General features: G+C 45.2%; 1 protein-coding gene across 2 annotated transcripts in view; it reads left to right on the forward strand.

Annotated features, from left to right (window-relative positions):
• Positions 1–15,910, forward strand: part of LOC144153554 (synaptotagmin-15-like) — a 168,658-nt gene that overhangs the window by 142,973 nt on the left and 9,775 nt on the right. For both annotated transcript variants that reach the window (XM_077685179.1, XM_077685183.1), the window contains 3 exons: positions 7,841–7,971; positions 8,641–8,774; positions 13,536–13,697. In XM_077685179.1, the coding sequence (XP_077541305.1) occupies positions 7,841–7,971; positions 8,641–8,774; positions 13,536–13,697 (427 nt within the window). The remainder of the gene's footprint in view (positions 1–7,840; positions 7,972–8,640; positions 8,775–13,535; positions 13,698–15,910) is intronic.

The following is a 15,910-nucleotide window of genomic DNA, read 5'->3' on the forward strand; positions in this document are numbered from 1 at the left end:
TCGTTGTTACCTACAAGTGCGTCATTGACACTTTAGTGATTAGGACAGTATTTCTCGAGTTAGATAATTAATTACAATTAGTTAATTAAGTCTCATTAACGAAAAAATTACTCTCCGCTTCTTCACAGTACTGCAAACATTATGCACTAGGTTTTCTTCGAGTTACGCCTTTACTCTTTTTTTAAATCTTGGTGCATGATAGCTGGGACACCCTGTATATCGTTGTTGGGCAAGGATACCGCGTTTCTTGATGGGGTCTAATCTGTTGGAGATGGCATCTGTGTCATGGTGAAAGTGTGCGTTTTTTTTTTAGTTTTGTATTTTAAACTTCTCCCAGTTCCACGTGTCTACTTGATAGTAGTACATATGAGCGTGGAAATCAGCTCAGTTTGCTAGCTGCGCTGTGTGGTGTGTCTTCTTCTGTCGTCCCGTCCTTTTTTGCGGAATTTTATTTCCATCATGTCAGACCAACTAGCCCGTCAGAGTGCTTTGATGATCCGTACGTGTCAACGCAACGGGCCTCCCCAACGCATTGAGACGCTTGTCGAGGACGACGTCACGGCCGTGTCTCCGCGCTTGCAATTACGTACCGCACCAGGTTTCCGTAATTTTGTGTTCATTTTTGAAGGCGAAAAAGGCCTGAAGTACCTTATCGTGCGAAAAATCGGCATTATTTCCATCCGGTACAGAAAATGGCCACCGTTTTAGGGAGAAAAAAGCCCGTAAAGTTCGTACGGGAATTGAACTCACGTCTCCAGAGGAACTTGCCGAGTGCGTTACCACTGCCCCGTCTCAGCACGTTGCCAGAGGAGCAATAAGATTTAGCCTTGTGCGCGGGGCGCTGACGTCATATTGCGTGACAGACGAACCTGACGGCACGTGACCAAAACAGGCGCACGTCAGCCACGGAAAACTCCGATTATTCCGGAGAAGCTGTGGTGTGAAGTGTCGGAGTAATATTTGCTATGGAAGACGAAGAAACTATAGCGAAGAAACGCAAACACGATGTAGTAGTACAGAAGTATTTGATACATATCTCCAGGGGAAGCCATAATATTTTCGCCTTCGAAGTATACGTAAAGAGACTTTAGTGCCCTGAGGAGCTTTTTTCTTATGGGGGCGAAAACCGTAAACGCGCATTATTTTAGAATTTCGGCCTCTGTTTAGGATCGTCGGGGGATGGGAAATCCTTCGCAGCCCTCGGTTAAGGAATGTCTCATGGCCGAGATGTAGCTTCGACAACTGTTAGGCTATGTTCAGGCTACTGACGCAAAAGACGTATCGTGATCTATGGACGTAAAAAAAAAAAAAAAACGGTGTGTCACGCAGCTCGGTTGGCTGTGACGTGAAATGACGTCATTCTTTAAAGGTATTTCGACAGTTGCGGCAGCGGTCTGAACCCGGCCTTATCCTTTCGAACAAAACCTTATTAGGGAGGCCTCATATGTCTTTTTTTAAAAAACGCGTACACAACAACAACGTGAAAGGGCACACGGGTTCAGCTTTTATCTTTCGTGCTCTTTTTTGATTTTGTCTCCGCAGTGACGTCAGTAAAGAATAACAGCTTTCGTTTGCCTGCGCGGAAATTGTAGGTCTCATGCTGGAAAGCTTTTCCTCAGCCAGAGCCCTATTTTCCACTTCGTGAATTTTCTCTGAATTGGCCATATTTTTTACATGAGCGATCGGCGACCTGTGCAGGTACAGTTCTGACGAAACACCGTGCACTTTAACTCCCACCTTGTGAAAAATTCCATAAAGCTGCCTTATATTGCACACACGTACAAACGCAGCTGCCACACATCGTAAGAATAAAAAAAAACAAAGCTTATACCAAGAAAAGTACGCTGATCTTTGTATTTAAAATTAGCATTAGTATAACAAGCCGATCATTACGCCTTAAAAATATCCGCTGATCTGCTCTTCCCCAATGGCCCTGATGACCACACGATGCGTCCGCGGGAGCAAAGTTGACACAGAAAGGGTCCCGAAATTAGATGTGATTCGGAAATGTAACCTGCGCTTTGATACATATCGCGCAATGCAAACCGCTGTGCTTGCATTGCCGAATGTCACAGTGACACATTTTTGACTCGAATATTGTGCTGGGTGTCCTCATTGGTCTATTTTACCGCTTTGGTCGCAGCGACTGCCCTTCCCTGTGCATTGTGGGAAACATCGTGGACATTTTTTAATTTAACGTCGTCCAAAATGCTACACTCTGAGGCAATCCCGTGGTTCAGCTTGCCCACAAAGCCCTTAGGGACCAATCCATGCTGACAACGGAGCGAGTTCGTCAAATTACAGCAACGTGCATGCGATTTGACTTAAAAATCTAATCTGCGCTGTGGCAGTGCGCAATGCACAACGTCACGCTTGCATTGCGTGATGCCAAAGCGCGGACCGAACTCCGAAGTCAAATCGTATGCTCGACATCGTCTTTCGCCTTCATTTAATTATTAGCTGCGTGGATTGGTCACGCCTGTGCACTCTGGTGAAGCTTAACTACGGGATTGTCTTAAAGTGTAAAGACAACGTGTGCTGAACTGAAGAATTCCAAACAATCTTGTTATCCGCATGCATTATTTTATTGTCATGATATTAGCGCATTTAATCGCGCGGTTCTAATGTTGTTTTCCAAGCTGTGTTTGCGCTATCACTTTCACAGTTATTGCCATCGCCACGTTGCCGCCTGCTGCTAGACGCACACCATTCGTACCGTGATTGTCGGTGCTGTGATTCGTGAGATCCACAAGTGTAGTGTGAAGCGTGTTGGCTTTTTTGTAACAGAAAGTTAGGGACTGCTTGTGGAGATGTTACATCACATCAATAACGACTAGTGCTCACCCATCTTTAAAGCTGCCCAAATTACAACTCATTTGGCAAGTAAACAATCTCAAAAATCCCCTCGCGTGAAAAAGACGTTGCTGCGAATTGCCGGCGAACTTATGGAGCCCAAGGCTCGTGACATCTCTCGACTTATTTTCGACAATGGCGACCTAAGATAGCTTCCTCCAAAGTACAACTGCATGGCCTTTGGGCAAACAAAAGTTGCTAACGCGCAAAGTAATCTTTATCGCCGAAGGCGTAAAATAGGCTACAACTTCGCAGCCAACCAAAAAGTGATCATGGCCTTTATACGTTACGAACGCGGTAATTTTGTGGAAAAGCAAGCCGAGAGTACATCATCGCCTTCGGTATTTCTCGCCTCGTTTTCGTACGCCAGCCATGAATTCGGTACAACAAGGAATTAAAAAATCAGATATACTTTAAGGTCAGTGCCGTTAAATGCAATGAACCATAAAATTCGTAAATGCGCACACATCTTTTTGTCAATCGGAAGCACGTCATACAACTGATAACCAAATCATAAAGCTCTCCCCGTTAAGAGGGCTAATTGACAGAAAACTTCACGTGAGGAACAGGGCCCCCTAGTTCGATTGGCCTTTCAAGTACATTGGGATGATTAAAATTGAGTACGCCACGAATCACTAGAAGTCATATGGGAGCCGCAACACACTGATCTCGCTGGTAGCATTGCCTGAGCTATTAGAAACTGCTCCAAAGTCTCCCAAATACCGGATAAGGCATAGAAGGCGCTGCTGCGCTGGATATTTATTTAACCCTTCATTTAGCAGGCGCAGGTATCACCAGCTCGCAATTGGCATGGGTCGCGTGCTGCGATTTGTATGCCTTGATAACGTACGGATCACCGCACTCCGGCTTCGCTAGTTCAGGGGGCATCCTCGAACATGTGCAACACTTGCAGTGGTTTTTTCAATCGTGTGACGACGACCCGCCAGGCTTTAAAATACGTTTCAGTCCAAAACACACGCGAAAAAGCCTCGGATCCCACTGAGCGCGATGGACGCGCCAATAGGTCGCCTTCGTGACGAATCACTTCACGACACACTTCTCGAAAGTAGGAGGTTTTTGAGTGAGCGAGCACCAAAGGTCACCGTCCGGCAGAGGAGTTGCGCGGGCGTTTGCGAGTGCGTCACGGAGATGGCGTCAGTGTGATCGATGTCTCGGAAAGCGGTCCGTGGAATGGAAATGCTTAGCTTATACGTACGTGTACGTCTGTGGCGACGTCAGCGCTGGCGGAGACTTTGTTTTCCTCGAGCTGGTATCTCACTTTGTAAACGGGGCGATTCCTTTTGCATACATGTTCAATATGTTTTATGGGCTATAATTTAATTAATAATTAAAAGTCTCCGCATTATTAATATAATTAATAATGCCGAGACTTTCGTGCCATCAAATATTAAAAAGAGAAACAAAAAAAGTTTTGGATCCGAAAGCTCAAAATGTTGTAATAACTGAATTCTACATGGCGAAATAACAATCTGAAAACACTTCTCCCAGGCCTTCATCCTGCAGAGGACCTAAATAGGCTGTTGATGATGACGATTAAGCGTTTCTTGTCTCGTTTTGATTATAGCGATCCTAAACAGCATGGCAAGCCCTCGCTTATTACCACGTGCCCCCCGTAAACCGGCTTTCTCGGCGGTCCGAAAACATGCTTCAGACTACAGCGCAGAAAGAACACAGACAAGGACAAAAAAGGGACATACGCAGCGCTGACTTCCAATTGCACGTTTAATAACACGGAAACCTTTATATACATCTATAGGATATCGCAATAAGAAGCAGAAACAGATAAAGAACAGAAAAAAACGCAGCACACTAAATCAGTGCGCCTTTGCCGTTCTGTGCCAACACGTGCGCCAACACGTTGGCGCAGTACGGCAACAGCGGGCGGAGTGAGCGTGCTGCGTTTTTTTTTTTTTAATCTGTTTTCGTTTCTTGTTCCGATATTCTATACATGTGTATAAGGGTTTCCGTTAGTAAACATTAAACTGGAAGTCAGTGCTGCGTACGTCCTTTTCTTGTCCTTGTCTGTGTTTTTTTTCTGCGCTGTAGTGTGAGCCATGTTAAAGCGACTCGCCCAAACTTCAACCGTAACCTGCTGCCTTACAAATAGTGAGGGCGCTGTTACCCGAAGGACGATGAGAAAGGAAGGTTTCTGTGGCAATACGCGAGGCAGTGCATTGCTCTTTGAAGCACGACGGGGTGTCTGAGAATACGGGCATACACGGGTATCTACAGGCAACATGATGAAACTTGTGTATGCTGCGGCAGGGACCGGGAAACAACAGAGCATGTTGTCATAGACTGTACAGAGTTACGACCGCGGCGGGGCGATATGGAAACGAACTTGACGGAGGCTTTGGGATTTGGGGTGAGGGGGAGCCTCAACTTCAGGGCCGTAGAGGTGACAAAGAGGCGGCTGGAGTGGTGGTGGAAGAAAAAGTAGGGAAGAGATTGGTACGTATACGAGGAGTAATCAATCGGATGAGAATTCAGAGCAGCGGGGGGAGGGAAAAAGGGGGAGGGAGCAATGGGAGTTTAAAACCGCGAAGGAGGGAATGAGGGGGAGATATGGGGAGGAAAATCCATTCGGTTAGTTAAGGGTAGGGCAAATAAGTGGAATAAAACGGGCAAGTCGGTTGCTGACAACCGACGTCCCGATACAAAGGAAGGGCCTCTAATCATCACCATCATCACCATCGTCGTCGTCGTCGTCGTCGTCGTCTGCGATCGTCTCAACGTTTAGCGGTGCAGGCAGCCGCCGCCCGACTTAACGAAATTTTGCGTGCTGATTGCTTGTTTTAGCAATCGGACGTCATGTGATTTGTGTTTACGATGAGTGCATAAGAGCAGAAGGGCCGAATTTTTTTTTCTACAGCAATACGTTTGCCGTCGAGCCTTAGGGAGCAAAACCAACAACCCTTTCAAATTGTTATTAATAGAATTTTAGCGTGCTGAGATAAACAAAATTAGACAGGTAGATCTTAGGCAGGTATTTTGGCGGCTAAATGTAGTCCAATTAATCTTAACGCATAGGTGCATTAGGCTTACGGTTCCTTTTCGCACGTATACTCGCGGACGCATTCTGAAACGCGGGGAGAAAAGGGAAATGATTGCCGCTGTCAAGCTTCTTATGACGACACTTCTTGAGTAATCAGTGCAATGAAATTTTCCTCTCTATACATTTATACATAGTGAATGTAATTTATGTTCTGAGTACAACTAGCCGCAGCCGTTTTCCGCTATCATGCGCTCCAATTGAAACTGGCTTGCTGAATTCGGCATCAGAAAAGTGGTGCTAGAGAAGCAACACCAAAAACTAAGGCCCGAAAACCAGCATTAATTCACCAAGATATGCTCCACATATATAACAGATAATCACACGCCCGATCGAACGTAGCTTGGGTGTTTATTTTGTACGCTTCTCAATTCGAGCTCATACGCATGTATCACAGGTGGCTCTGTCTGCACACATATACATGCGCACAAACGCACGTGCGTACATGAGCCCGTTGTTTTTTGTCTGTGGCCAAGGTCGCCATATCGGCTGTGTACATATGCAGTAGTTCAATTGTCAAATATACATTCATCTCGCAGAATTTCCGCCCCATTATTCAAGAGCTACTACAACCGATCTGCCTGAATGTTACGCATTCACATCGTTATTGCTTACTTGGGTAAGCAAAACTCAGGGAGTCGTTGCAGACTTTGGTGACGTTTCATCGTAAACAAGACGTCCGACAGCCGGAACAGTGGTTAGCACATTTTAACCTGCTGCTGTTTAAGGTGCTACACTTGCACTTTTCCCCGGCTTCGCCCGCGTACTTTTGAAAAGAAAGAAAAAAAACGTTCGAATGATGTTCGAAGCGTAGGCATTTCCTGCGAGGAGTTTGAACGCCATAAACTTGGAAGGGATCGTTTGGGGGACGGCTTTATTCGAAGGTATAGCGCCTCCTCACTGCGCTCAGCAGCACTCTTCACGTTTATGTACAGAACGCCGTTACGCAAGGTTGCTACGGCCTCCTTTCCACTCTTGCGGGGGAATAAATTTGTGATGTAGCAACTTTCGTTCGCTAAATGGCTGATAAAGATATCAATGAATCAACTCTTGAGCGGTAATGTCTTCATTATTACGCAGGATTATTCAGAATCGTGTTGGGATTACATGTGGCCGGCGGTCTTTTTGTTGCGGGCGAACGCTCCCCGAGAGCAGGGCTACGCGAAAACGCTAAGCAGTGTACTTACTTCTGTGTTCTGAAACTTCATGCATTCTTAGGTTAATGTGTGGGAAGAGAAAGAGAGTGTGCGAAGACGGCGGGCAAGGAGAGAGAGAGAGAGAGCTTTTTCTACCCTCGATTTATCATTAAGGGGGAAACCTTCGTGTAAAAGCAGTACTCTTTCGTCCGCTTGTTTTCATACCTGCTGGCACATAGTTTGAATTCTGAAAGGACGCATGGGTGTTCCCCCCGAGCCCCTTTGTGTCCTTTCAGAACTAAAAACTTGGTGTCTGGACTGGGGAAGGGACAGGCCAAGCCAAACAACAGAACACCAGTTTTATACTCTCTCACAAGCAACATCCAAAGTTGTTATGCATATATGCCCGAGCACTGCAGTCGTATGCTCCTACAAATGGCGAAGCGAGCGCGAAGGCCTCGCTGGCTCGTTAAATGCAAAGCACCGCTCTGTAACCTATGTCGCAGTTTAGTCCTTTCCAATTAGTGTTGAGGGAAAAATTCGAAAATCTCGCTCGCTTAATCCTCCGGTCTTGTATTTGTGTCAACTAACGGCTGGTTTTCTGTGACCAATGCACATTACAGGTTGTTTTCACGGTTACTGCTCCCTCTGCGACGCGTCATTTAAATAACAGTACCTCAAGACAGTCATTTAGCCATTTACGCATGTAGTGTGATGTCAAAACGATTCTATTAGCAATTGCTCTTTCGTCTCTCTCCGTCCCTTTTGCCGCACACAGCTACAGCTGGTCTGACGACGAGGACTCCACCGTACCACGATGCACCAACGGCAGACTTTGGTTCAGCCTGAACTACAAGCCGGACACCCAGGAGCTCGGTGTCAACATTATTAAGGCCAAATACCTTCCAGGTACACTGGGTTGCCCACAAATATTTGCGTGTTTACTTAGAAGATTGGGTGCGCGGGATAATATACAAACATATTTGGTACATTGAATTATTTCTTACCTTGTGTTTGGCGCGTTATAACCGAATAGCTGCTGCGCCATTAAACCTCAACTTCATCATCATACAGCACTTCAATAGAACATGCTGTTGGGCTAGCTGGTACATACTCAAAGGAGGCTTAGCGCAAAAAAGACGAGGACGGTGGCAGACGGTGGCAGTCGCGTCTGTCTCGTCTGCCACCGTCTCGTCTTTTTTTTTGCGCTAAGCCTCCCTTTCGGTACACATCACTTCACAGTTACGTGCCATTAGTAAGGGTGTTGCGGTGGGTGGCAATGGGAATTTCGACGTGCATAAATAAAGCTGCATGTCATTAGTTGCCTTTTCAACTCGTTTGCATTGTTTTATTGAAGCAAACGTTGACGAACCAAATGTAAGAGACGCCACCTGTCCTCATATTTCACCGATGCGAATAAAAACCCCAATAAAAACCCCAAAACACAGATTAACGTAGATACCTTTTTTTGGTCAGCTGAAATAAAAGTAAAGGATGCCAACGACGTTCTGTTTTGATGCAACCCAATTTTTCGCCGAAGTGAGGCTTTTATTTGTCTTTTCTCACGCTACTCTGCAGGCCGCGGTCTGACTAACACTCCGCGGGATCCTTTTGTCCGTGCCTACTTGTTGCCAGATGAAGACACCTTTCAACAGAGCACCGTGAAGAAGCGGACGCTGGCACCCAAGTTTGATGAAACACTCACATTTAAGGTATTTTTTTACAGCGAAAGCTGTATATCTCGATCAGTGGGTTAGATAAATTCGTTCTTGTCGTCCGTCGGTACGAAAGGAAAAGCGCGCAGCTAAAATATTTAGTGAACAGTTATTGGTCTTCAGATTTCGCCGAACTCGCATATTTCTATTTATGTATTTTTTTTTGTTTAGCAAGGGCGCTGCTAAGTATAATATAGATCCTTGCAAAGACCCACACAGGACCATGGTGGTTTGCTCGCGCTATAACTCAATCACACCATGCTTCCTTTCATCCGAGCTCAGATTTCCATCTGCCGGCAACAAGCGTGTCGACTTTAACACAATTAAAACTGCGTTTAGCTGAGCAGAATACTTAGGAAAAGAGAAACAAGTGCGGTAGTTGTCAAACGGCATTCCCCGGGAGTTTCCATGGGCGTACACCAACCTGTGATTGGCTGAAACCACGCAAGACAACTTCAAAATAGCGAAGCTTGTAGGCTTGCGAAATAAAATACAGTAGAGTCGCCCGGTAAATTGAAACCGCTTCAACTAAATTTCCGCTCGAACGGGACAACTCAGTTGTTTGGCTTGGCGTTTAGGTTATGTAAAGATAGTCTGGTTAAACCGAACAAAGATTTCTGCACTCCAAATAAACGAAACAGTCGGGTGGGTTGGGAGCGTTCGGTAGGTATAGACTCGTTGTTGCAAGACCTCTGAATTCTTTGTCGAACAAAAGGAAGCTTCAGAAATAGTTTTGCGCAACTAGCGGCCATGGATGTCTTCATCAGAAAGAAATGACAGATGCTCAAACAGACAAAGGTTGACTTTTTTTTTCGCCATTCAGGGATTGTCATTGACATTAGCTACAATTTATGTGAACGCACATGAAAGGCAACAGAAATGCAATTTTAGTCTTCTATCAGTTGTGTCTGAGGGCCTTCATTCGCTAAAACGAGGCTGCAACACTGTCTGTGGTAGCATTTAGCATTTCAAAGATGTTTTATCGGAAAACTAAATGTCCGGTTAACGGAGCAGATTTTCCAGGCCTCTTCAGGTTATGTTTATCGAGATTTCACGCCGCAGTTGTCATAAAAATTAAAAACCGTGTTTTTTTTTCCTGTGGTACGACAATTAACGAATTTCCACCGTAAAAATTGTAAGTTATCCGCTCGTACTGAAGCATTAAGCATTCGTTTGTCGAATTCTGGCCTAGCATGGAGTTTCGTCACCTGAGGCTGAAACAGGGTGCAGCTTATGCGACTCCTTTACGCAGGCAATGGTGTACTGCTGCCATGTTTTATCAGTTGGTAGTCACAATCATTAAGATTTCGAAAATGTAACTGAGAAATCATTGCTTTATATGCTTTAGAACAACTTCAGCAAGGGAGGGGAAGTGGAGGAAGGTTGAGATAAAAATTAATTACCCTCTTTTACCTCTCGTTTATTGCTTTCTTAAACCTTATAAATGGCTTATGTATTGGCAGCCTCAAAATTTTCATAGCATAGTACGCTTCAATACGCCGTACATTTTGCGTGATTGACGTTTCACACCATGACATACAGCAGCCTGCATGTGGTTGCCGGGTGCTCACGTAAGAGCGACAACAGCGCTGAGCGCACACACGACAAGAACAGCCGAGACGGCGACCGCATTGGTTGTAGCGGTGGAATGTTACAAAGGACACAAGACAGGCGTTGTATTGTATTGACAATGAATCACCAACTCGCCCAGGCTTCCACTCTGCCATGCTAAACACTAACGCGCGAAGACAAATTACGTTTCAAAACTATAAAGGTGCTTTCTTAAAGTCGTTGTACGGCAGAATACAGTTTACCCCCGACCATTTATCTAGGGTTACACGCGTCGGGATTTATTTTCGTGAGATACCCTCGTTCACTTTTCAGTCATTTCCTGTGCACGGAAAAAAGCGTACTGCCCTTCACGGCGATTACGTTTTATCTGGGAACTTTACCTTGAGAACCCCGGCGGGTGTTTCGGTGCCAATTTCTTGGCGTACAGGCGTCGACCTTGTAAGCACATTTCTTCTCACGACAATCGCAACGTTGCAAAATCCCTTGTGCTACAACAGTGTATGCGAACAAGAGTTACGTTAAAAAAGCAACTCGCCACATACAGGTTTCCATTGCTTAACGCAAAGGAAACCGTGGGTATATTTGAGACCAAACATACCTACAATTGGAGGTTAGCAGTGTTCTTTTAGTTAAGAGTACACATTGAATTCTATTTTACGAAACAAAAACCCCGCATCTTGGTTAAAACTGTGTGGAAATTAGACGATGTAAGGGCACAAAAAAGAAGGATGGAGCTACCACGGGCAATGCCACAAGCGCCTGTAACTACACAACACCATCCGGAGGTTATGGTCCACTCCAGTCCGCCGCGGTGGACCTCTACTTGTTCGTGCGCCCGCATTCGTGCGCCATGAATCGTCACAAAAACTCGGTTTTCGCGGAGGTATGTCAACAGAATTACTGACGCCAAAAGAATTGATACTTAACGGACTTGAAGACAAGAAACTGACGTTAGGCATTTTCATTGATTTTGTACTGTACGTACTGTACAGGGAGAAATAACTATAATATGTCGATCTAACGCCTTTGATGTAACATCGCATCTGCATCACTTTCTTTGCTTTCGTTTCTTTAGTTTTTGGCGATTACTTCAATCACCTTCTTTTCTGCTACACCTTGTACCCGTCCTTTTCTTCACATTCGTTTCTTTGTCTTAGGACGCGATTAGCAAGCATGCTGGCACACGCCACAGCTTCACTAGAATCAGGGTTCTGCGCGGCTGGTGTGCACCGGTTCTATTCACGTGCCATCACGTTCTTCTGTTACGCGGCACGCCTTATTATACAACTTTTACGTTTCATATTCATAGTTTTGTTAATTTTGCGAAGCGGTCACATTGCCCCTCAAAGCTACCGGTTCATGACCAAGTGCGTGTGTGCTACGAAAATGAACAACACTTTTGTTCTACGCTGGCAACGTGCGGAGAAAGTACAGTTGGTAGAGCATTGGGTTGCAACTGTGCAGATTCAGCTTCACATCTCATCGGACGGGCCCACGTGCGTTTTTATTTATTTGCTCTTTACTGCGGCGGCCGTTTTCTTGACCGGACAACGACGACTCAGTTACGCAGAATCGGGCGCTTTTGCCTTAAAATAGAACTTGCAAAGGATTGCAAGAGATTAGGGGAAATTTTTAGCCAACATTTAAATTTGGGATGCGCTCGTGGAACGTGTTGCTGGAAACTTGGCTCTAGGCTTGTGGCGTACTTTCCATGTTTAGACAGATGATTACACTCAGGGTAAACTCTGTATTTTATCTTCGCATACAATCTATTGCAACACTGCTTGGGGTGATGCACCTCAAGCACATATTCACAAGTTGGTTTAATTACAGAAAAAAGCATTTCAACATCTTGCGAACGTTTCATATGGGGACTATACGAAATAGCTGTTCGCTGCCTTTTTGTTATTCCTATCATAGAAATGTATAGATACAATTTAATTTCTAAATATAACCAATGCTTCAATATCAACAAGTGCTGTTTCACGTTGTGAAATCTCCGGACACCCGCAGAACTACATTAAAATATTATCCAAAAAGAATTGGCTTGTACACTTTTTCAGAACAAACCATGGAATGCACAGAATACTATGCCTAGTTACTTAAATTATCTGAAAATCACGAACTTCAACAATACTCGTTCTAAGTGTAAGTGGAAAGCGCTTCGGGGCAGAGTAAGCGCAGGGGCAGCCTTGCTGCCCCTGCGCCCACCCTGTGTCCACCTACCACAGAGCGGCGTCCTACAGCGTTGTTCCAGGTTCGAAATGCTGCCTTGTCCAGTATATATAACGCTACCGGATACCACGGGAGGCCGTACTAGGTAGGTTCAACCATGCTAGGTGAGGCTCCCTGGGACACAAACAGCATTTCCTCACCAGACAAGGATTTAGCCACCCTGGTTGAGTACATTTGCTAAAAACCTCCTAATGATTATCCAATCACACTATCGGCCTCCAGGCACCCGATAGGCGTGGCTGCAGATCCTTGGTAGATGCCTTCGTCCTTCAGTGGACATAACCAAGCTTAAGATAAAGATAAAGATAAAAATAAAGCGTAAGTGGAAAGAATATTATACCAACTGTCGTTGCCTATGTCCTAAATTGTAAGCACCTGCTTTTTATATGCCCATATGTATGTTATGTTCATTTACTTATTGTAGCACGTATATGGTCGTATGTATCCCCTCCCTCCTTCGTTTAATATTGTCTACTTTGGTTTGGTTCATACATGTGTGTACAGTCATGGGCAAATGAAAAGTGAGCACAAAAATATGAACTAGAACAGGAAAACTTTAAGAACGTGGTTTGTGGAGATTCCTCAATGAAGCAGTTGAGGTATATTTGGAAAGTAACATTTTCAAACGTTGTTACTCTTATGAAGCCATGCGACTATTTGACTTGCATAGAAAGAAATTGAGCTATTTTAGTGTTCCGGTTCATATTTTTGCGTTCTTATTTCATTTTCCCATGACTGTACACCGGAATTTTACGTCTATGCTACGTATCAACCGGTGCCTAAGTGTATCGTACCTAGTTCTCTCGTTGTATATTCAATGCCAATTGTGGGGCAGAAACCCCGGCAAGCTGTTTCTTGTTTCTGTCTGCAATTTTTTTTCTTTCGGCGTAAGAAATGCCGAGTAAACTGAGATTGAATCGAATTTTTTCCTTCACTCCTCCTAACTGCCAGGTGTCCGAGGCAGAGGTGCGCCAGCGGTCACTCCGGCTCTCCGTGTACGACATCGACCGGAAGAAAGTGCGCCACTGCCTGGGCCATGTCACTCTGCAGTTGGAGAAGGAGCCACTCACTCCAGACAAGCTCATATGGCTCGACCTGGACAACGTGCCCAAGGTGCGCGGTGGGCGACCGCTTAAACCTCCGCCCATCCTCTTCTTTTTGGGGCAGCGCGTTGCTCGAAACAGTCAAGCAACTTTATTTGAGGATTTGAATGTACCGCCTAACTGGAATCTCTTTTCAAACCATTCACTCAATTTTTAATTCTTTTAGGGTTAATCTTTCTTTGCGAATCTGAGCGCAAAGGCGAAGGGAGCCCATAGTGAACAAATGCGTGCTGCGCATGATTGCAAAGAATTTCCTCTCATTGTCAAGCAGGCCGTGCAGGGTAAAAGTGATCTCCTTGCGATGTTTTTTTTTTTTTTGATTCTTAAGTTCCTTATCCATAACGCTCGCAGAAACCTGTCGCCATTTGGACTTCTCTATTGCTATCTGGACAACCACGCAAAAAAAAATAAGGCTACAAAGCTTTATAGGCGCCCATTTTTTAGTCCCCGTGCCCTTCTGTTGCGATCAGAAGCGCACGCGGTAAGCACTCTCCTAGCGGTGCATCCCGGAGAGAAACGCAACCGGACCCGAAGGTTAAGATGTTCGAGCTGGCCACAAGCTCTGGAGCAAAATTGGACTCGGGAATAACTGTTGAAGCGGCAAAACATTCTATTGGCGCCAGAAAGTCTGAGGTGCCACCTCAGATGCATGCATGCATCGTTTTGTTTAGCATTACGCAGCCGTTCAGGAATCAAACAAAAAACTGTTTGTTCACAAAATATTCAGACACGCATAATTCCTACACTACAACGTGTCGCTGAATTAGCTTAGTCATCGACAAGAATAAAAAATCCATACGTACATGAAACAGCAGTTAAAATTGCTAGTAAGCTATAAAACAGTGGATTCATGAAAGGCATCTATGGTCTTTTAAGCAGGAACAGAGGAGGAGGCAGGGAGGGATGCCTTTAATGATAATGAGAAGTCAGCTTGGCAGCGAGCTTGGCTTGCTATTCCATATGAACACGAGAGGGGCAAAAATGAGCCAAGGAAGCGAAGACACAAAAACTCATACAGACACTAACAAACGCAGATAAGCACACAAAAACTTACAGACGCAGGAAAGCACACACAGCACACGCACAGTATGTAGTAAATTTAAGGAAAACGTTCACAGTGTTTCGTTGAGGCCGGAGTCACGGAGAAATGACACCAAGGCCCTTGTAGACCGTGTCACCATGGCATTTGAGTGAGGACGAGGAATGAATGTTTATCTTGAGAAAAACGGGAGATTGCAGAGCAGTTCACTCGTGCGGAGGACGTGCTCAGTCCAGGACGTCCTGGGCACGTGCAGCCAGCTGCGCCCAGGAGATCAGCTGAAGCTGGTTCTCCAGGTACACGCTGGCCAGCTGGCCCTCCCACTGCTCTTGGGAACGGGTTGGGAGAGGAGGCAAATTCGGGGTGTGAGATTTTGCCGATCTTCTGCACCCTACACCATATGACATAGGGTGCAGGAAGGTAGGCAACTTTTGCATGTTGGGGAAAACAGGGTGGGATAAATCGAATGGAGTCGAGTTCTGTGTGGAAAGATAGTTCTCCGGATTTTTCGAAGCACTGTTGAACTTGATTCTTGTCTAGCTTGAGATGAGGGAGGGGAGAAGTTCGTCTTTGAAGCCGAAGGTGAGCCGGGATGTCGAGGGAATCGAGATGGTAGGCAGAAATCACGTTGTATGCGGTCGTCCTATTCAGCAGCTCGCAAAAATTCCCGGACTATGAGTACTACTGACAGCAGCAGAAGTAAACCAATAACGTCGCGTTTAAACTTTTTTTGCAGTTTTCTTTTATAAAAGATTTAAACACTTCCAGATATTAAAGGTATGCAGTAGTGTGTCCCAATCCTCAGTCGAGCAAAGGAACAATGACTCTGAGGATGTGTTTAATGAAGATACGAAACCTGTACTTGTGGTTACAAAGATTTGCAAAGAGATTACATATGTAGCTGACGGGGGAAAATGAGGGATAGTACATGTATAAGGGTCTTAATTTTCGCACCTTTCGGCAGTGTGCAAGCGGTGTTAAGGAATAATCTGAAAAGGAGAATCCAGCTGCATACTTTCAAATTGATTTCGTCGAGACGGGTCTAACCTTTCAACGAACTAACTGGTCACTCTACCTCAACGCAGAAAAACTCTTACCGTAGGGCATAGGGGTTCATATTTCCTTGTTTGTGTTTCGTATGTCGCGGCAGCTGCGGTATACATGATTCGTCACCAGAAGGCAGG

Source organism: Haemaphysalis longicornis, unplaced genomic scaffold (genome assembly GCF_048455015.1).
Source record: "Haemaphysalis longicornis isolate Haplotype H1 unplaced genomic scaffold, Haemaphysalis longicornis Haplotype H1 scaffold_1, whole genome shotgun sequence".
NCBI classification, from domain to species: Eukaryota; Metazoa; Arthropoda; class Arachnida; order Ixodida; family Ixodidae; genus Haemaphysalis; species Haemaphysalis longicornis.